This window comes from Simochromis diagramma, unplaced genomic scaffold (assembly GCF_900408965.1).
Source record: "Simochromis diagramma unplaced genomic scaffold, fSimDia1.1 OVJJ01000216.1, whole genome shotgun sequence".
NCBI classification, from domain to species: domain Eukaryota; kingdom Metazoa; phylum Chordata; class Actinopteri; order Cichliformes; family Cichlidae; genus Simochromis; species Simochromis diagramma.
In genome coordinates, this window is record NW_024386883.1 from 8,215,742 (window position 1) to 8,236,728 (window position 20,987).

The following is a 20,987-nucleotide window of genomic DNA, read 5'->3' on the forward strand; positions in this document are numbered from 1 at the left end:
GCACTTTTTAAATATAAACATCAATAACAATAAAGTGGAGTGACCAGTGCAGATTAAACAGAGTACTTGTGAAGCTGCAAGGTAGCTTCTGAGTGTGTCCTGTGGAGTGTGTGTGTGTGTGTGTTTAAGTGTTGTGGTTGAGGTGCCGTATGGCTTGGTGGTAAAAACTGTTTTTAAGTCTTGTAGTCCGAGCAGACAGACTCGTGTAACGTCTGCCAGATGGTAACAAGGAGAACAGCTGATGTGCTGGGTGGCTTCATGGTGTAGCCATCAGCTTTATCCCTCTCTAGTGCACTTCCATTTCTCAGGCACCCTTCCAATTTTCAAAATTGTGCTAAAAAGCACACTGCTCCTACTCTCTTAATAATTTATTACAATACTAATAAGAAGAAGAAGAAGAAGAAGAGGAAGAAGAAAAAGAAAAAGAAGAAGAAATCATCCACTTAATCCTCATATGAGAAGTTTAGCTGAAACGATTTAATTGTTTAGGTTAATTAACTAATCAGCATACGGTGGCGCTATTGCTACCATTTTTGACTATAACAGCGAGGAGTGGGAACGCTGCCCACCAAATTTCACTCTTGTGGTATTTACCACTAATTAACACTAGGGGCAGGTAGCTGTGCTCAAATATTTGCCGGACGAAGAGGAAGAAGGAGCGTTGCATTGCGTCATCACGTCCAACGTGTAGCACAGAAGAAACATGGCTTTGAATGGAGGTTTGTGAACTTTTGTTATAAAAACAAGCTGACTTTGACATTTCTGCTGCTTTTCTACATTGTTATTTAAAAAAAGAAATTCTTTTTATTGAGGCTGTTCCTCTGGGTTACTTTATTTTTGCTTTTAAATTCGTCGCTGCCAGCGTAAACATGTTGTTAGCCAAACGGTAGCCCGGCTGGTTTGCTAGCTAGCTTGTCATTTCCTAGCAGAGCAGTTCACCTGTGATAGTCATACTTCAAAACAGTGCCAAAAGGGTTTTTGTTATAATCCCGCTGAAACGGTAAAGTAGAAGCAGACATATAATAGTATCCACAAGTTAGAGCAGCGCTTAAGACTGTTTATAATCCTAAAGTATTAAGAATACGAAAGAAGGATAGTTGTGGTCTGAAATCTGAAAATAAAATTAAATTAAATTAAACGTTTCGGCTGTTACTGACCTGCAGATGAAGAGGATTTTAAGTGGGAGCCTCCAACAGAAGCAGAAATGAAGGTGATCCAGGCTCGTAGGGAGCGGCAAGACAAAATCAGCAAGCTGATGGGAGACTACCTGCTGAAAGGGTACAAGATGCTTGGAGAAGCCTGCGAAGTGTGTGGGGTGAGTGAAGCAGGACGCTGTGCTGTGTTTGTCAGGTTGGGTGAGTTAGCCTCTGATATGTTATCACGGTATTTTATTAAATATGCAATAATTATATTTCTAAGTATATAGAAAATATCAACGTCCTGATGATTGCACCTCCCAGCCAGCAGCAAACAAAATGAAGACTGCCTAATTTGAAGTATGGATCTATTGTCACAAGATGCCAGCAGGGTTATAGTGCAATAGTACTGACACTGCATGATAAACAGTGAGAGAGCAAAGGCCAAATGTAAGCCCAGAAATGGCTTAAATAATGTAATCCCTAGAAATTTTAAGTAAGAGCTTAAAAAAAGGTTAAAACAATAGCAGCAACAATTATTCCAACTAAAGGAACTTAACCTGCACCTAATAAAATTGAATAATATTTTCTACCTGGGATGTCATATCTTAGTTGAGCTTTTTAACCACCTGTTTAACACAAGGAGGTCGTTTTGACCCTCTTGGCATTTTAAAAGTTATGTGACTTTGTTAAATTAAAACCCCCTCATCATCTCGTATTTCATCTAATACTGAATTTTGAGTGTGGGATCAAAAGGGAAAAAAATATGAGTGCTTTTATCTAGAACCACGGAGGACATCATTTTGACCCCATAGAAACTGATGTGAAACCACTGCTGTAGCACACAGGGTTGCCCAGCAATACCATGTTTACACTTGAGCCAGAACTTGCCAGATATGATTGATTAAAAACTCTATGTAGGGGGACTGTAGTTAGATCCAAAGTAAATAATTATTGCAAAGCTGAGGATGGGATTTCAAGCCGAAGTGGAGTGGTACAGAAGCACTGTGTGACTGAATGTGTGAGGAACCAGGAAGGTTGATGGCTGTGCAGAGCAGCAGAGGAGCCGTAGCTGAAATGAATGGAGAGCTAATCCGAGCAAATAAAGAGTGAAATCCAGAGCACAGCAACCAAATCAGTTTTAGTCTTGAGCAGGAGAGGGGGAAAAGCTGCAGGCAGAGGAGTGAGCACACAGATTGGGTGATCAAAATCACCCCTCCTGAGGGTTCTAGTGTTTATCGTCTATAAGCGTTACAGTTCTGTTAGGATGTCCAAAAAGGGGAAATCTGATAAGTATTACAAACACATAAATATTGAAAAAAAAACAAACTAAATAAATAGGGTAAAGTGTGAATTTTATAGGTTAGTTTTAATGTAAAGATGGCACAGATCTTTCAAACTATATGAGATTTGTACATTTATATTTTCCTCATCATTTTTTTCTTTTCTTCATCTGCCTCATCTCCCTTATGCCCACCTCATCCTCTTCCTGCTCACCTGTAGTCTCATCTTGTGAACTGAATTACATGCTTTAACATAAGAAAATGTCCATAAAAAATACTTATTTAGTCCAGATTTCACCTGGTTGTCAGCAGATTAGACACTCCTGTCTCCAGACAGCTGGCAACATACCAACTATAACAACACCACCTGGTTATACGCTAACATTGTGCCAGCTAAATAAAAAATCCCTCCCATAAACAGTTTGATTACACTCTCACATCGTCTGAGATTTTATTCATAGAGGCTGACAACGTTAGATCCACTAAAAGAAAGCTTCTGACACAAGCTCACATCAGGGGGGAAAAAAGAAAAAGCAGTGGTTACTGACAGAGAAGTTCAGGATATCCTCAACAACTCACCTCAGTATCACTGTCATCAGGAAGGAGTGACTTTCTCTGACTCATTGACTCATCACCAACTTTTACAGCCTCCTTCAGAAGCTGTAAAACTCCCCCACTGTAAATGCATGTGGGGGATTCTCACCCAGCATATTGACAGCTGAGGTAAACGGTGATCCGAGAGTCTTCACTTACTACACATGAATGCCAGGCAAAGTGACTGGGATGAAAACGTAAATTATCGCCTAATGTTTAACTGAAGTGTGTGTGTGTGTGTGTGTGTCCCCCCCCCCCCCCCAATTTGTTGTTAGGTGTAATTGTTATTCAGATATTTTAAAATATAGTGTGTATACAAATAGTAGAAACGTGCATTTAAGGGGATGTTTAGAGCAACTGTTATGGGGTGTAGAGGGTTAAAACCCTCCTTTACCACCATGTTAACTGCATCAGTAATTTCAATCCACTGTACGCTCTTCCTGTCATGTGGAGTGCCCCAGCGATGCTCAGTGGAGTCATGTTTATATTCGGTTTCACATCACCAGCTGCAGATATCTATTTTTTGTTTGGCTTCATAGCCTGGTTGTATTACACAGTGTATTTTTGCCTCAAGCAGTGAAACAACTTTTTATTTTTATTTTTATTTTTTTCTTCCTTTTGTTAAGTAGCTCCTTTGGGTCCTAAATCATCATCTCTTGTTAAACATGTCTGGGCTTGTGTCATCGTCTGTGCTAGGAAATATAAAAACATGGTTTTGCTGTGTCATTGATGGTGCAAAGTGGCACTTTTTTTTTTTTTTTTTTTTAAATATTATTATTATTATTATTGTGTAAAATGTATGCAGGTGTTATCATGAACAGAAGGTGAGGAGTGGCATCATTTATGTATTTGTGTTTTTCAGACTATTCTTCTCCAGGACAAACAGCAGAAAAACTACTGCGTCTCATGCCAGGAGCTGGACTCTGATATTGACAAAGACAACCCTGGTATGCATTTAAAAAAATGTATTTAAAATGTATTTATACAGGTAAACCTCATTGAGACATGGGGTCATATCTTCAAGATTGACCTGTTTAAATATCTATACAGAATTACATTTTAAAACATTAGAATCCATATAAACAATTAACTGAAAAAATAAAACAAATTTAAAAAAACAAAGAGTAGCATTAACACATTAAGAGTAGGAGCAGCCGTCCAATGATGCTTTCTCCAGTGTCCTTAGAATTTGTTTAAAACCCTTCAGCTCAACCAGACAAATTTACATTTAAAGTTACAAATTTCAAGTTGTTTAGAAGAAGATTTGGAAACCATCATTTACACTGCAAAACTAAATTGAACATAAATTGCTACTCGACCACCCTTTCACAAACTGTCTGCACAATAGATATTTAAACCTTTTAAATCACATAGTCTTATGTTTTCCATGTAAATAATTATAAATATCTTTTCAAAAAACATACATATGTTAGCCCACTTTGTGTTCTTGTTACATTGTCTGCCCTTTCTTTCTTCCTCCCAGCCCTGAATGCTCAGGCTGCATTGTCCCAGGTGAGGGAAAGGCAGCTCGCAGCCCAGTCCCCCACACCGTCCCAGGCTCCTGAGCTCAATGACAGCCCCAGCAGCAGTCAGGGAAATATGTCCGTTCCCCAGCCTAGACCAGAGCACTGTGAGGGGGCTGCCGCAGGTGGAAGAACTCCTCTGCCTCCACCCGCTGTCCCTCCTCCTTCAACTCCAGCCTCCACTGCAGCCCTGGCACCAGCTCGTCCCTCAGTTACTCCACAGAGCTCTGCCCAGCGACTTGTGTTGCAGGAAGCCGAGGAAGCTGTCCTCACCAAACTTCGCTGGGCCACTAACCAGTTACAAAGTTCAGCCTCACTGGAAGCGAGCATCCAGCTCTGCAGCCTCATCAACAGCTGTGCCAACTCGCTGCGCAGCCTCAAGGAGCTCACCCAGTAGCTGCCACAGACTGGCTGAAACCCTGGAACACTGTTTCTGCTTGCCTCTGTCTTGGAGTAATGACTCTGGTTCAGCTTCTCTCTTGCTTAGAGATGATTTGAAAATTGGTCAGAAAGTATTATGAAAATAGGAATATAACATCAAAAGTGCACCGGTTACTCTTGGATTAATGTAGTTGTATAGCTGGCAGAAATGTTACAAATTTGACTGTTTTTTCACTCTTTTGGAAGTTGGAGCTGATATTAATCTAAAAACACAATTAATTTAACCCATTCTGTGATTAAATTCTTCTAATATGGTTTAATCTATAGAGCAAAGAGATAAATGCCAGTTAACACATGTTTCTATGCATTTCCATTGAGAAAAAGCCAGCTTTGTTGATACAGCACCACAAATGCTGGACCCTGAGTTGAAACCACTGATGTCAGTGTCTGATAGAGGGGCTATCACCAGATATTCACCACTGATTTGCTGAAGCAGCCAACAGAGTCGGTCCTGCGTTGTTATCTCCCCTTAGAAATGACCCTTTCTTCCTCTCTTTACCACTCGATTGTCAAACCTGTGGAAATTTGGGATGGTCCTCCTTGGGCAGAACTGGCTTCACACTAGTCACATGTCGGTGGAAAAGAGCTAGAAGGGATCTTTTACTACATTCAGATTTATAGTCAGTATTTTTGCCAAAACGCATCATTCCTCTAATGTGGCCCTGTATTGTCTCACAAAGCCTGCTGCTCATTCTGGCTCTGTTTCTGTTGTCTCTGCCATTGTGGCAGTGCAAAGATGGTCATTGTAGAAAGTTTTTGTTGTATATGTGTTTGATGCCTAATGGTGATGGTCAGGTGGCTCGCCGATGTCTCTATGAGAGCGCGCAGAGTTTGGGAGTCAGACATAATACTTTGAAAAAAGCTGAGAGCAAATATACTCTGAATTGTATTGTTGATAGAGGAAAAGCCAGCTTCAGTGTTGATCAAGGTAGTAAAAGATTTCTAATAATGTATCACAATAAAGCACTTCTTGTTCAGGAGCTCTGCAGCTTGTTTCTTTTCACAAGAGGGCTTCATAAAAGCTGGATCCATACACAACACAATCTACACACAAGGCGGGGTTTAAAGTCATTTACAGGGGCACAGAAACACATCAAAATATAGTTTTAATGTGAGAATGATGTGTTGAAGCAAGTACAAAATAAATTTTTATGGCTTTTGCATCATCTCCATGCAAGTTTTGACTTATTGCGTGGCAGGCTGGATTTAACTGGAGTTAGAGAAGTGCTTCAGTTAAAGAAAACACAGTTGTGCACTTTATCCGAAAATCAGGACAATCATGGTGCTGTTGCAGTCGGGTGAAGCAGGGATGCTGTCTGAAAGCTTGACTTCACATTTGTTACTCGTACATTACATCTAGTCTGCTTTGCACTTGGAAAGTGTGGTACGATGGGGCAGCTATTTTCTGTGAGAATAAAACAGAAATACATAAAGACTGTTTCCACTTAAGGTTTGTTTTGCATGTTTTATCTGTGCCATTGCGTCTCCGATGATGTGATGGAAGAGTTTGTGTCATGGAGCTGACTGTCCACTGGGTGGTGTCTTTTCATCACTGAAGCTGCTGCTGCTGCCCAAGGACTTGCAACATCCTGACCTCCAGCAGGGGATGCTGCTGGGGCTCGGAGAAATTGCACATCAGGTGAGGAAGCATCCAGTCCAAAAGTGATCATCTTGCTTTTTTTTTTTTTTTTTTTTTTTTTTTTTTTTTTTTGTATTGGTAAACATTATAGATAACAAGAATTACAGAGGGGTTTTCATATAAAATAAAATTGACCTGTTTTGCAAGCCACATCTTTTCACACAAATATTTATACAGCAGTTTATTCTATGCACTTCGGAGCTTCTTTTACCTTGCATCCACACCTATACCCAATTTAAACTACTACGCCCTGTCAATAACACTCAGTCATTCTAATGACTCCATAACAGCGTCTCAAAATACTGATAATGGATTCTCTAAGGAAGTGGAGAAAGATAAGCACACAAGAGTTCTCTCTTCTTCCTTGTCTCTTGCGATTTCTTAGGCTGGTGACTTGGATGAATTTATCCTCAGCAGCAGAGGTGACTCATGGTCTTCATTTCCTGGGCCGGTCATCATGTGTGCTAGTTTCATCGTAGCACTTGATGGTTTTTGCGACTACACTTGGGGACACATTCCAAGTTTTTCCATTTTCTGGACTGACTGACCTTCAGTTTTTAAAGTAATGATGGACTGTCATTTCTCTTTACTTAGCTGATTGGTTTTTGCCATAATATGAATTCTAACAGTTGTCAAAGAAAGCTGTCAGCTGTGTACCAGCTGTGACTTCTGCACAACACAACTGATGGTCCCAACCCCATCAAGAAGGCAAGAAATTTCACAAATAAACCCTGACCTGTGAAGCGAAAACCATTTCAGGTGACTACATCAGGAAGCTCATTGATAGAAGGCAAAGGCTGTCAACAAAGCAAAGGGTGGCTACTTTCAGGAATCTAAAATATAAAACATAATTAGAGCTATTTATCAATTATTTATTTTTTTGCTACATGACTCCTTGCTTCATGTATTTGATGTTTTCAGTATGTGTCTGCAATGTAGAAAGTAGTAAAAATAAAGAAAAACCATTAAATGAGAAGCTGTGTCCAAACTTTTGACTGGTGTGTATATCCATGACAGCTTTATTTGCCATTCTCCTGATGTGATTGGTAATGTCAGAGGGGAAGTTTGAAACAGTTTATAACAACTTATATGGCCGTTTCTTCCTCTTATAAACCTCAGGTTGAAATTTAACCTTAGATTAGTTCAATTTATCTGAAAACATGAAGTTGTAAAGTCCGTTTTCTCTCGTCGTGCTGCATGCTTGATATGAGAATTGTGTAAAGGTTCCCTAATCTATGTGGGATCCAGAACTTTGCAACTTGGTAAAAATTAACACTCATTCAAAAGTTGTATGCTACTCCAAGCAAAAATACACTAACTTGCACTCGCTGTGCTGCAGGAGAACTTACAACCACTGCTGGAGAAGAAAATCAAGAGAGACGAGTAAGATCAGACATTAGCACTGTTCAGGCATATTTTGTGCCATCTACATGCTCCAACGTGCTTGTTGTTGTTTGATTCTGAAAATGCATGCCTGCATTCACAGAGATGTGAATGTTGGCATGCAGTTTGTGGTTTCATGAGGATTTTGTCATTTTTCTCTGTCCATGTTTAATACAAAGAAACTTACTTGTTTTTTTTATGTCGAACAGGATGCTTTCATGTTCCTAATCAGATGTTTGCCACTGTGTGTGATACAGTGGGAGGTTTTAGAGACTCTGAGTTGCAATCCTAGAGTTTTATCCTTCACACAGTAGTATCAGGGAGGTTTGTGAGTTCTTCAAGATTTTCTTACTTCACTTCAATGTGTTAAATGACCATAGGTTTTCAACAGCAGTGTATGGGGGAAAACAACCTGTTTTTTTAAAATTATGCATACAAAACAAACCATTTTGCTTCCTCTTGAGACTCCAGCGATAACAAAATCGACCTTCAGATTATCAGAAATGATTCCTGAGTAAATCCTGATGGAATCCTGTTCAGAGGTGGTGAATGCAGATATATTAAGCTGTCATTAAATGTTTGAAAGTCAGTGTCTGTGTTTAACAAGTGACTTTGCACATCATGGTTTTTCTTTCTACTTTGCATTTAAGTCTTGGAATATAACTTCAGCGTGTGCCACAGACATGAACAGTATTCCTGAATTTGGTTAAAGACAACCAGGGGGTGGTATTGCCAAATATGACCAACAGGGGACATGCTGTCTTCAGCCAAGAGAGAGCTCCTGCAGTCCTCCACCTTCTCCTCCTCCTTCTCTGAGGTCATCCTACATGGCTGCAGCATGGGGAAAACCATTTGCTTTGGAGAGATGTCTGAGAAGAACGTCTCAAGCTGTTCTCTATTTATAATCAACACATGTTGTGGATATTGTTAGAATATGCCTCTCTGTCACTCTAAATGACAGTTGGGCTGAATTTCTGTGTGTGTGTGTCTGTGTTCATGCTCTCTATCTCATCCATCACCAGAATGTTTTTGTGGTTTGGCCTTTTAGGCTCAATGCAAATGTAAATTTTTATGTTTCACATATTTCCCACTGCTCACTGCTCGTCTCATAGAAGCCTTGTTATCTCTATTGGTATCATATGACTCAGTTACTGTAAATTCAACAGTCGCTGATTAGTAAAACAAATAGACATCAGAAGGGGTGGTGACAGCAGGCAAAGCTGGAAAGGGGAATAATACTACCAGAGCTACAATACACTGACTTGTGAGGTCAGTACCTACAGCTGGGAAATAACCCAGATAGGCAAAGAGAAACAAAAGTGATATGAAAATAAAAGAGACAACACAAAAATTACATGTTTGTGCTACAGTAGAAGAGGCCAGACAGCAGCAAGTGTTTACAGTAGACAGAAATTAGTTTTACTGACTGCAGAGAGCACCAATTAACAAATGAGGGGATGAGATGACACCGCAGGCTGTTATGTGTGTGTGTGTGTGTGTGTACATGTTTAGAGTAGGATTGGGCAGAGGTACTGAGAGGTATAATGCTGTGTTGAATACCAAACCAAAGAGTAACATTAGCCCAACTCTGAGTCATGAGAGAGTTACCCCCCTGCTGCTGCTGCCCCACACTCCTCTACTCCAGCTGCCTCTGTCCATCCATCAATCCCTGTTCTCCATCCTATAAATACACTCCTGCTCTCACTGAGGAAAATCCCTGTGCCTTGACCTAGCTTACACACACGCATACACACACAAACACACACTGGTCTGTAGTCTATTGGCTCTCCTCAGTGGAAACTATTCCTCTAACTACATGATCCACACTTTCCTGAGTGAGCGTTGGATGACGCAGCCGAAACTCAGAAAGTGATTTCAGTTATATACCCAATTTGAAAAACGCAATTTCAAGACACAGTGTGCTTTCAGCATGCTGGAGATGAGATTATGAACGGCTGATTAAGTTAAATGTCAGATAAGGCTGTTCAAGATAGCTAGGATCAAAGTCTGCAGGTATAACTGAGGACTGTCACCTCAGTGCCTCCACACAAGCAGCAAGATAAAGGAGTTTGCATACCACTGCATCAGTCTTTGCATATCCTGTCTGACTCTGCCTGTCTCTCTGTTGCTGGCTGCTTTCACCCATGAAAAAAGGGAGGGTTAACTAACTCTAAAGGAAGCAGACCTATATTACAACAACCCCACGCTTGAGTCAGCTGCGCCGTCTCCACATGTGGATTACTGGCAGAAAGAGAGGGACAAGCTGTCAGTGAGAGCTCCTGCAGTGGTCTGACTGAAACTTCGGGCTGCTGTCGTATTAATTTGAAGCTTGTGTTAATGACAGAGCGGAATCGGTTCCTCTTTACTGACTCTTCAGCTGCCTGTTCACGGTGTTCGGCTCTTGCTTCTCGGTACATGGCGACATTTCTGTCCTTTTTGTTGTGTGTCAATGTGTGATTCAACTCGGTGCCAATGAGCGCAAGTCACAGCTTGTGTGAAGTTCATTATAAGCAACAGGAGCAGCAGCAGCAGAGAAGGAAGAAGAAAGCCTTATAAGGAGCACAAGCAGCGGACAAAGTTGGATTATTGTCAGGCGGAGGGCTTCTTCAGTTTTCCTCTTTCTTAGGTTTTATTTTAACCGCTGGAAGTTATGACTTCGGTGTGGAAAAGACTGCAGCGAGTTGGTAAAAAGGCTTCAAAGTTTCAGTTCATCGCTTCTTACCAGGAACTCGTTTTGGAGTGTACTAAAAAATGGTGAGTAAATGCGCTTTTCTGCATCTATTTGCTCACGATTTTTATTGTTGGAGATGTGAGTAGCCTCCTGATACCGTGTGAAGCCTGTTATTAGCTATAATAAGCCTTCTCCCGGCGATGTTTATCTCATATCGTGGGTGTTTTCCGCTACATTGAGGACGATGAGGGCGTCCCCCATGTGCTGAGCTGACAGTGCGGGTTCGATTCCCCACCCCGCCTGCGTGGACGTGATATGTCCACTGCTGTGACCATGCGCATGTAGGACCCTCTATAGTGTCCAGTCATGCTCATCGTTGTTAGTTCATGTCTGGGATTTAAATAAACTATTTTATGAGGCTAAAGCTCGTTAGGTTACACAAAACTTTTGGAAGCTGAAACGTTATATGACTCAAACTGATATACTGAAAGCAAAATAAGTCAAAAGTGTCAGCTTCAGGGGTCAAGGGCAAAGTTTTTAGACTATAGCTAACTAAGCCAGCTACTTAAAAAAAGAGAGATAATAAAAGAGTTGATGCAAATAAAACAAAAACTTAGAAAAGACACTACAATGCGATTAAAAAAAATACAAAAAGAAATGTTAATTTGTCAGCAAAAGTGTGAGGCACTGGCATTAAAAAAAAGGAAAGTAAAACTATTGCCATGCAGTCATGTGAAACAGAAGGTTTTCACAGGACTCTGTGCAGTCCTGCCAAGCACGGTGGTGGAGGTGTGATGATTTGGGCTTGTTTTGAAGCGACAGGACCTGGAGACCTTGAAGACATGGGATCAGCCATGAACTCCTGAATATGAGGCCATCTGTCATTGTCACATCTGTCATGTCCTTGCATGACCCAAACTGGGTCATGCAAGAGAACAATGATCCCATGCACAGCAGCAAATCTATCAAGAGTGGCTGAAAAGGAAAAGAATCGATGTGTTGCAACGGCCCATTCAAAGTCAACCTGATTGAATTTACTGCAGGACCTTAAGAGAGCTGCGTATAAACAAATGCTAAAAAACCTCAATGAACTGAAGCAACACTGTAAAGAAAGGTGAGCTAAAAATCCCCCATAATGATGTACGAGACCAATAAAGATACAGAGAAAAGCTCAGTTTAAGTCGTTGATGCTAAACGTTTTTCTACAAGCTACTGAATCATTGTGTGTACTTAGCGTTTCACATAACTGCACGAGGACTGTGAAAACTTTCTTTTTCACGTGACTGGAAGTGGTATTACACATTATCATAATCTTAAAATCCCAAATGCAATCTCCTCTGTTAACAGCTTCAGCAACATCTTTAAACTTTCACCCAGTTGTCAGTTTGGACCACACTGCACCTTCTTATCTGTTCAGATTACATTAAATGATGTATTAATTGGGTTTCCAGCACAGACCTCAATAAAGACCAGACTGGCTCAAAAAGGTTTAAAGAGTTTGATCAACAGCAGAAAGACACAGGTATACATCTGTGGTGTAAAACCTATAAAGGCAACTGAGTGATTTACTTCCTACATTCAGAGTGATGAAATCAGAGTCTTTAACTTCCACTGTGATAATGAGACGGAAGAAAAAACAGAAACCACAGACAGAGAAGGAAAGGGAGGAGTAAAGAGGAAGTGAGGACACCACCAGAGATCCATCCAAAGTTTCAGTCATGTGTGCTCAATGTATGTGTTGGTGATCAACACATGTTTGAACGTGATTAAACTCTGAGGTTACTGACAGGAAGTGAACTCTTTGGCCACATGTGGGTCCCTCTACAAATATTCTGTGCGCATGTGTCTGTGTTTGAGGGGGTGTTAGCCTATTATTTAAGATCATCGACTTTCTGTACTGAGACACATGTTCAATAGTAACAAAGGTGGCAATTTTAAGTAAAAGAAAGGTTAGGGTCAATCAGGTTGGATAAAAGAAGCAAAAATACAGAGGGGGGGAGGGGATTTAAAAAGGACCCGGAGACAACATTTAGAAAATGAACTAATGTTGACAGAGGCGGTGAAGTGACACAGGCATAATAAAAGACTTAGCAACAAGACTATTTTTATGTCTTAGAAACGCTTCATGTGACCAAACCATGAGAGATGTTGGTGAGTAAGTGAGCAGGTTTGCTGAGGAAACAGCTACGCTTATATCTAACACTTAGCGCTGCATGCGGACATTTCAACACAGAGGCGAGTCATGTTTACCACTCATCTAAGCAGTCGTGGGATAAGAAAACTATTGTCTGTTGAGCTGTGGTGTGCAGTAATCACATGTTACTGAGCTGTATTGCACCACCATTGTTTGCTTCTTTAAAACCAGTGTCAACTCTCCACCGCTGCCCATTGTAACTGTGCCCAATAGATCTTTTCGCATCTCCGTATTGTAGATTATATTTCCTTTCGGCAAATGTTGATGTCTCTGATTTTTATTTAATGTATTCTTCCCGTCTCCTCTGCATCTCTGTGCCTACCAGGCTATTTCTGATGGCACTCCCTGACCCCCTGACACACATACCGCACAAACACATGTGCTCACAAAGCCTTCTCAGCCATACTTGAACACTGATGCACTGAAACGTGAGACCACACGGACCATCTAAAAACTATTGCTGTCGTTTTTGTATGTATTGGAATACTTCATGTATAAATGTAATGTAGTAGGGCTTAGCAATGAGATTTAAAGAGTATTATGAGTTATTCCTCCATAGCGGTGAGAGCGGTGCTCTTTGACTCATAGAGAGCACTTGGCTCTCAGACTGCGGGATTTTTAAAAGTAGAATGGGAGGCAGAGCCTTAAACTTTCAGGCTTCTCTTCTGTGGAACCAGCTCCCAGTTTGGATTCTGGAGACAGACGCCCTGTCTAGTTTTAAGATTAGGCTTAAAACTTTCCTTTTTGATAAAGCTTATAGTTATGACTGGATCAAATAACTCTGCACCCTCCCTTACTTACACTTACAATAGACCTAAGTTGCTCAGGGCTTCCCATGATGCACTATAATTCTGGTTTTGCCAGAGATTTCTTCCTATTAAAAGGGAGCTTTTCCTTCCCACTGACACCAAGTGCTTGCTCATAGGGTGTCATCTGATTGTTAGGGTTTTCTCTGTATTATTACAATATTTTTGTTGTCCACTTTTTAAAAATGTTCAAAAATAGTGCGGTAAAGTGCTGCAAGACAACATACAGAATTATTATTTCCCCTGGCCCAGACAAAGGAATAAATATGAGTAATCTATAACATTGTTATAGCACTATTATTGACATTTATTACTACTATTAGTAGTAGTATTAGTGGCGGCCCAAAGGGGTATTATGTGGATCGGTGCCTGCATTTGTTAGTATCTTGTGTCCTGTTATGGGGGCTCCTCTCTTCCTGTCATAGGCACGCCTTATAGTCATACAAATTTAGGTCATATGACTGTGCAGCTTCCTGTCTCACTTCCTGTGCCACAGAGGGCTGAGAAATGCAATAGAAACACAGAAACAGATGTTATAAAACACACATTTACAAAAAGACAGGTACACACTTGTAACATGTTTCATGTGGTAACTTGTTGTACTCTAACACTTTAACACGTAAATGCACAGCATCACATCTTCACAGACCTGCATAGATTTGCCGACAACCATCTTCACAAATAAACACACATCATGTTCTTTCATTGGCACAGAGGAATTATTATTCAGCAGTCACAAGATCTCTTACTTGTGTTATCTAGTTTGGATCGTGTCTACTTTGTTCTGAGAACTCGCTTGCTTATGAACAAAGAGTGTATTAGGTATGACTGACGTACAATGGCCTGAGGGAAAATGGCACTTCTGTTTTGATGTGTGTTCGTGTTTCTTTAGGCAACCAGACAAGCTGAGGGTGGTGTGGACCAGGAGGAACAGACGAATGTGTTCCAAGGTGAAGTCACCAAAACACCGCACACATAAACACATACACACCTGCTCACAGCTCTGTTAATGCGTTATTTCTTCTGCAGCTCCACAGTTGGCAACCTGGAATCAAGAACCCCTACAGAGGCATGGTAGTGTGGCCTGTTCCGGAAAACATCGACATCTCTGTTACTCTCTTCAAGGTACCAACACCCAGTGTACAGAGTGTACTATTTACAATGTAATAACAAAGTAAATGAAAAACCTGAATAAATGAGGGAAACATATAACAAAGGTCAGGGCACAAGTTGTTTCTGGGTGGCTTGAACAAGTTAATCCTTGTGTGAATGGTTTACTGTGGCCCTAAATGTTACGAAAAGTCCCTTTTAGAAAGATCATTTTTAATCCTTCAGTAGTTTAGAATACTTTATTAAGCCAAAGTTTAAACTTAGGCTTTCCTTAGAGTCAAGTTAACACCATGGTTAGTTAGTGGTTAGTCGCATTATCTCATAGCAAGAAGGTTCTGGCTTCAAATGTTCTAACTGGTCTGCTGTGTGACTCTGGACCCTGTTCCTGTGTGGGGTTTTTTGCAGGTACTCCTCCCACTGTCTAGTCATGCCTAGTCATTTTAGGGTGTTTGGTGATTCCGAATCGATTTAAGGTGTGGAAGTAATATAGATAAAGAGTTTAATTGCTCAGAATAAAAGAGATGTAGAATATATATGCGGGAAAAGCGGTCGGTAAGTATATATAAGGATGAATATAGACACTATGACATTAAACATGGGTTAACAAAGTCCTGTTGTAAAACTTCGAACTGAGCATTTTGACAATTTGGCATTCTGAAGCCAAACATGATGGATATACCTTTCATTATCATCCTTTGTATCTCCAAAAGGGACTATAATTTAAATGTGTTTTAGTAAATAAGACTCAAGACCAGCATCTAAGACCGTAAACTCAGCAGGAAAGTGTTGACTGAGGTCACAGACAAGGGAACAGAGGCTTATTATTCCATAGACTTCCAAACAACCAGTCTTCTTTTTGCTAAAGGGGCTGCTCTCTGCTGGCCTTTAAAAAGAATGCATGTTTAAGTGCTGGCTGCACTGGAATTGCTTTTAAGTCCATCTTTTAAATAAATTCAATATACAGTCATGTGAAAAAGGTTATTTCCACAGGACTCAAATCAGTCCTAAGTACAGTCCATGAATCATCAGCTTATAATCCATCTTTAACAGAAATAACTTGAAGTAATTGTTTTCTGTGTAACGTTATCAGTGTTTCACATCGCTGTGGAGGAATTTGGGCTACTCTTTTTTTGCTAGAAGTTTCCATTTGTTTATCCACAGCGCTCTTAAGGTCCTGCCACTGCATTTAAATCAAGATGAGATCTGAATTCTGACTTTTTTTCAGTCATTCTGTTGGAGATTTGTTGCTGTGCTTGATAAACTGCATAATTCTAGCCAGACTGTAGCTGTCAGACAGAAGTTTCAGTCAAACTCGGTGCTGTGCAATATGGCTAAACATCTCTATTCTGGTATCATCTCATTGTTCCAGAAGTCTTGTAGTTTTTTAAGATACAGCATTGCAAAGCTAAGCCATGCTGCCACATTCAATATGCAGAGTTACCTACTTTGGTGACTCCCTGTGAATAAGGGAAAAAACTGAAAGTAGCTTTCTGAGCGTTGCAAAGTCCAGTCTTTCAGACCAGGAAACTGCCCAAACTCCAGCTTTTATTGAGGTGCTCACATGTGTTAGTGATTATTTAATCAAGTGAATTTGATAAGTATCACTTGGCTGCTACTTACCGTCTCCTAGAATTAAAACCAGATAATTCCTTCCCTCCTGGACACAGTAACAGTGTACTGCATGTACTCCTGTTTTTCACAGGACTTTATAGAGTTTATGTAGTACACCTGAAGACTCTGACATATGTGTGGATATGCGGATACAATTTTAGGAGGATGTCCCACTAAACAGTCTGTATTTTTATGATAATCCCCTCAGGATGCCAATGCTGATGAATTTGAAGACAAAGAATGGACCTTTGTCATTGAGGGTGTAAGTATCTCTCTATGCCTGACTAAAACTGTTTATAAGTAGAAAAATAAACAAAAGGTTTGCCAATAAAATAGCCAAACCTAAATAGCTCAGACATCCAGTTATAAAATTCAGACTCAGCTTAATCACCAAGTAGAAATCAAAGAATATGGTGTATAATACTTGTTTGTGTTATTTACAGGAAAATAAGGGTCACCGTAAGGTGCTGGCATCCGCTGACATCAACCTGAAGCGGTTTGCTAGCCCCACGCTAACCCAGACTGACCTGACGCTGAAGCTGAAGCCACTGTCTGTCAAAGTTGTGGAGGCCACGCTCAAGCTGTCCCTCTCATGTGTCTTTATTCGAGAGGGAAAAGCCACGTGAGTAGTTTAAGTCACCACTACTTACTTACTCTTACTGCTGTTCTACATCAGGGAGGTGTGACAATAGCACTTTTAACCTGAGTTTAATAAATGAGTCATAGCTTAAAGAGTAAAAGCATTTGAAAACACTTTTTTTTCATAAAGAGTGCTTCCTATTGGTGGGGTTGGTAATGAGGTTGTGGTGCGTGTTTTTCTTGTTCTTCAGTGATGAAGACATGCAAAGTCTTGCCAGCTTGATGAGCGTCAAACCCACAGATATCGGCAACCTGGACGACTTCAATGAGAGCGATGAAGAAGAGGATAAGAAGTCTGTGACTGCCACAGGTAGGCAGGATTACACCAACACAGTTTTTTGACCTCTTGACATTTCCTTTTCCTCTGCTTTCCTTTTCTGTTCTTATTTCCGTATGTTTTTCCACTCTGCCCTTTTTCTGCTGCTCCAGTTGTCCCACACACTCTTATCCGTCCAAATCGCCCTGCTCCCCCTCCACCTGACAAGCGACACTCCACGGCATCCACTTTGCCATCCTCAGGTAGCGCTTTCTCCCCCCTTGCTACTCTCACTTACTGTTTGCATCTCTGCCTGTCTCTCACTGGCTAGCTAAGTTTATATATATTGCAGTATTTCACATACTTCTGTCATTTATTCTGTGGTCCTTACTGCATGAATGGACAGTCCTTTGGACACCACATATTTCTCGTCCACATACTAAACACGATTAAGAATCATGTGATGGTAAAATACTGCCACCAATATACTGAAGTTTACACGGAGACAGCATTGAACACACTGAGGTTTTTGTGTCCAAACAGACATTAGCGTTGCTTCATACGGTTTTCTTTTTTGGATTGCTGCAACTACGTTGTATTTGAATTTGGAGAGACATTCAGACAGAGGAGTTCTTCCAATTAAATATTTCAACAAGTGGTGCTGAAGGCTCTACAGTATCTTTTAGCTTGACAGTGCCTATTAGCTTTTCTTTAGTGATTATGATTTACTACAACTTGCAGTTTCTCTTTGCAGCATAGCTGTAGGTTGTAGAGTTATACAAGCTGTGAACAGCTTCTAAACAGCAATTCCAAGATCATCAGTTCAAATAATTGTATAAAAGCACATTTTGCCAAGGTCTTAAAGAAAATCCAAACTGTCACTGTCGGATGAGAGGAATGTGGTTGAGGTGTTCAGGAACAACCAGGAACCATCAAGGCTCAGGCCTGCTATGAACCAGGAAGTGCTGGAACACCAGCATCACTGTCCATAGTTAAGTGAGTTTTACATCACCATGAACTGAGAGGGTGCAGAGCAAGAAAGAAGCCTCTGCTCCAAAGTTGATTTGCAGCTCCTCACATGGAGAAGCCAAATATCTTCTGAAAAAAAGTTTTTGATCAGACGAGACAAAGATTGAAGCTATTTCGCCAAAATGACAAGAGGTATGTTTGGAGTACTAAAGGCGAGGCTTTCAAACCTATGAACAATGCACCAGCTGTCAAGCATGGTGGTGGTGGTAGCGTCATGCTCTGGGACTGTTTTGCTGCCAGTGTTACTGGTAGATTACACAACGTTTATGAAATAATGAAGAAGGAGGATGACCTCCAAATTCTTCAACTTTACCACAAGGTTTGGGAACTACACTTAAAAGTCAGGTCTGTGCCAGGAAACCAACCAATTTAAATGAACTCTGCCAATTCTGCTAAGAAGACTGCTGAAAACTTCCAGCCAGAATTATGCCAGAAGCTTGTTGATGGCTACCAAAATCATCAGGTCAAGAGGAGCATTTAACCAAATAATTGTGGGGGTGTATTTGAGCCTGAATGTATTCTTTTGACCCTGTGTTAATTAGAGAAAACCCTAAATAAAGTCGTTATAGACGTTTACTGCACAATTATTTCACCCTGGAAAAAGAACAATTCAAAAGAAATCACTAAACCCCCAAAATTATCATGACGTTCATGCCAATGATGGTCAGATATTAACTTGTGACCACAACTGTCCAAATGAAGATTTATAAATGGACTTTGGGTTATTTCTTCTTGTATCACACTTAAGAAAGAATACCCATAGGCTTATCTCAAGAGTAACCTAGTTTGCCATTCCATTGCATCATATTCATATGCACATTTCATTCTCTTTTCTTTCTTACTCTTTCTTTTCTAATCTACTTTCATTAATCTATCCTTCTATCCATCCTTCCATGTATTAATGCAGCCAGTGGAAGTGATGGTGGTCCTTCCAGTCTCGCTGTGCACTCCCGGCCTCCTTTACCAATTGTCCCCCGCCCTTCTCCACGCCGCTCGCGACATCCCTTGTCCACTACTCCTGTCCAGTCAGAGATCCAGCCATCCCCTGGCCCCTCCCCTCAGCCATCACCCAGGTCCAAGCATAAGAAATCTGCCAATCCTGTTCTTCCTGAAGCTTCTTCTCTGACTGACTCTAAAGCTCCAAGCTCCCAGATCACAGCAGATGCTCCTTCAATCCAGAGTATGCCTTCTGTCCTTCCTCTGCCTGACGTGCCCGCCCACACTCCATCTCCTAAATCCTCTGAATCTGTGTCTCCTTTACCTCCTGCCTCACTGGTGTCAGTTCCTGTGAATTCTTCATCCAGTTGCAGTGAAGGTGCTGCAGACTCAAACACACCCTCTTCTCTGTCCTCAAAGGCTGCCTGTGCACCTCCCACGAGCATTTCTTCTGTACCTCCCAAACTTCCCTCCACTTCACCGTCATCACCAGAGCCCATTGTAACATCATCTTCCATCACTTTACAGAAGTCTTCACTAACCGTATCTACTTCTCTCCCGCATAAACCCAAATCCACTGGGTCCCAGCCCCTTTCTATCAAATCTTCCTTCCCAACAAAATCTACCCTGTCCTCTGAACCTCCATCATCTCACCCTCCACTCACCTGGACCATCTCTCAGCCTCCCTCTCTGCCAAAAATCTTCCAGTCAGGCTCTGCAAAAGGTAATGAGAGGCTGGCTGGTAGGCATGCTGCATGCTTCAGACAAACTGATGAATGATGTGTGACCGTCTGATTTCGTTTCCACTTTTGTATGATTTAGCTTCATGCCCATGGAAACAGAGTGAAACAGAGAATGGACTGTTGTGTTGTGTTGGGAGGAAGCTACATGCATGTTCAGGTTGTGATGATTTCAGAATTTTGAGTGAAACATCTGAATGTTGTGTGACTGTCTCAGAGCAAGATAAATTAGTTGTTTATGCTCATTCTTATATTCATTTTTTAAATAGTTTGCCTCTTTTCATTTAACATCTGTCAACATTCAAAGTCTGCTCTGTCTGTCTAATATTAGCTGTTTGCTTAATCCTTCATGTAACTGAATCCATGTGGCTCGTGTACAGGCGTTAGTTACATCTATATATTTAAATGAGCCACCCATCTGTCATTTATGTACTATTACAAATATATACTTGACTGACTCTGACAGTAGCTCTTCATATAGACAACAATTTGAAGAGATAAGAATGAAGAAAAGATGTGTTTTTGCGACAGGCAGCCAGCAACAAAGTGCCTAAAGATTTAAAGATACCATTTATTTTCTAGGTTTGTTCTGTTTAAACACAACACTGGTCCATCCCTTGAGTTAGGTGCCTTTTTTATCCTTCAGTGATTCATAGGTCATTTTTAAGTGGCTTAATAAATGAAAAGAATTAAAAAAGCTTTTGGCCCTGTAAAACTACATGCAAAAACACATACAGATACAGACCCGAGAAGGCATTTTTAAGGATTTCATAGTTATAAAGTGAATAAAATAAAATATTGTACATAACTCTTTTCTATATGTCTTTAAACTGGAATAATGTTGTTAGCTCACTCTTTCCTCATACCAACTTTAGTCTTTCTTTCTTCCTCTTATGTTCACACTTCTCTTCTCCTCAGCTCCTGTTTCATACCAGCGGCGCCCCCCAGAGGTTCAAACTGCAGATGATTCTGCTTCAGCCTCTGGTCTGTCTCTGT

At 40.8% G+C, this 20,987-nt stretch overlaps 2 protein-coding genes across 11 annotated transcripts in view; both read left to right on the forward strand.

Annotated features, from left to right (window-relative positions):
- The first annotated feature begins 599 nt into the window (after positions 1 to 599).
- Positions 600 to 5,957, forward strand: znrd2 (zinc ribbon domain containing 2). Of its 2 annotated transcripts, none has more exons than XM_040032100.1 (4): positions 600 to 719; positions 1,164 to 1,315; positions 3,876 to 3,960; positions 4,497 to 5,957. In XM_040032100.1, exons 1-4 carry the CDS (start codon positions 704 to 706, stop codon positions 4,931 to 4,933), a joined length of 690 nt encoding a protein of 229 aa, XP_039888034.1. In that variant the 5' UTR covers positions 600 to 703; the 3' UTR covers positions 4,934 to 5,957. The 2 variants fall into 2 exon arrangements, with proteins under 2 accessions (XP_039888034.1, XP_039888035.1); XM_040032101.1 differs by lacking the exon at positions 600 to 719 and adding an exon at positions 852 to 1,000.
- A 3,879-nt stretch (positions 5,958 to 9,836) lies between these two features.
- The window catches only part of ehbp1l1b (EH domain binding protein 1-like 1b), a 28,920-nt gene continuing 17,769 nt past the window's right edge, over positions 9,837 to 20,987 (forward strand). For 2 of the 9 annotated variants that reach the window (XM_040032102.1, XM_040032103.1), the window contains exons 1-8: positions 9,838 to 10,753; positions 14,563 to 14,620; positions 14,700 to 14,795; positions 16,600 to 16,653; positions 16,835 to 17,013; positions 17,222 to 17,340; positions 17,460 to 17,549; positions 19,223 to 19,975. In XM_040032102.1, the coding sequence (XP_039888036.1) occupies positions 10,650 to 10,753; positions 14,563 to 14,620; positions 14,700 to 14,795; positions 16,600 to 16,653; positions 16,835 to 17,013; positions 17,222 to 17,340; positions 17,460 to 17,549; positions 19,223 to 19,975 (1,453 nt within the window). In that variant the 5' untranslated portion in view covers positions 9,838 to 10,649. Of the gene's footprint in view, positions 10,754 to 14,562; positions 14,621 to 14,699; positions 14,796 to 16,599; positions 16,654 to 16,834; positions 17,014 to 17,221; positions 17,341 to 17,459; positions 17,550 to 19,222; positions 19,976 to 20,987 lie in introns of all 9 variants that reach the window. The other 7 variants (XM_040032106.1, XM_040032105.1, XM_040032108.1 and 4 more) reach the window with 7 other exon arrangements.

Bases quoted from the DNA above. Each gene is read 5' to 3' on its own strand.
- znrd2 (XM_040032100.1), top strand. The intron at 1,316-3,875 runs GTGAGTGAAGCA...TGTGTTTTTCAG, and splicing joins AAGCCTGCGAAGTGTGTGGG to ACTATTCTTCTCCAGGACAA. The intron at 3,961-4,496 runs GTATGCATTTAA...TCTTCCTCCCAG, and splicing joins TATTGACAAAGACAACCCTG to CCCTGAATGCTCAGGCTGCA.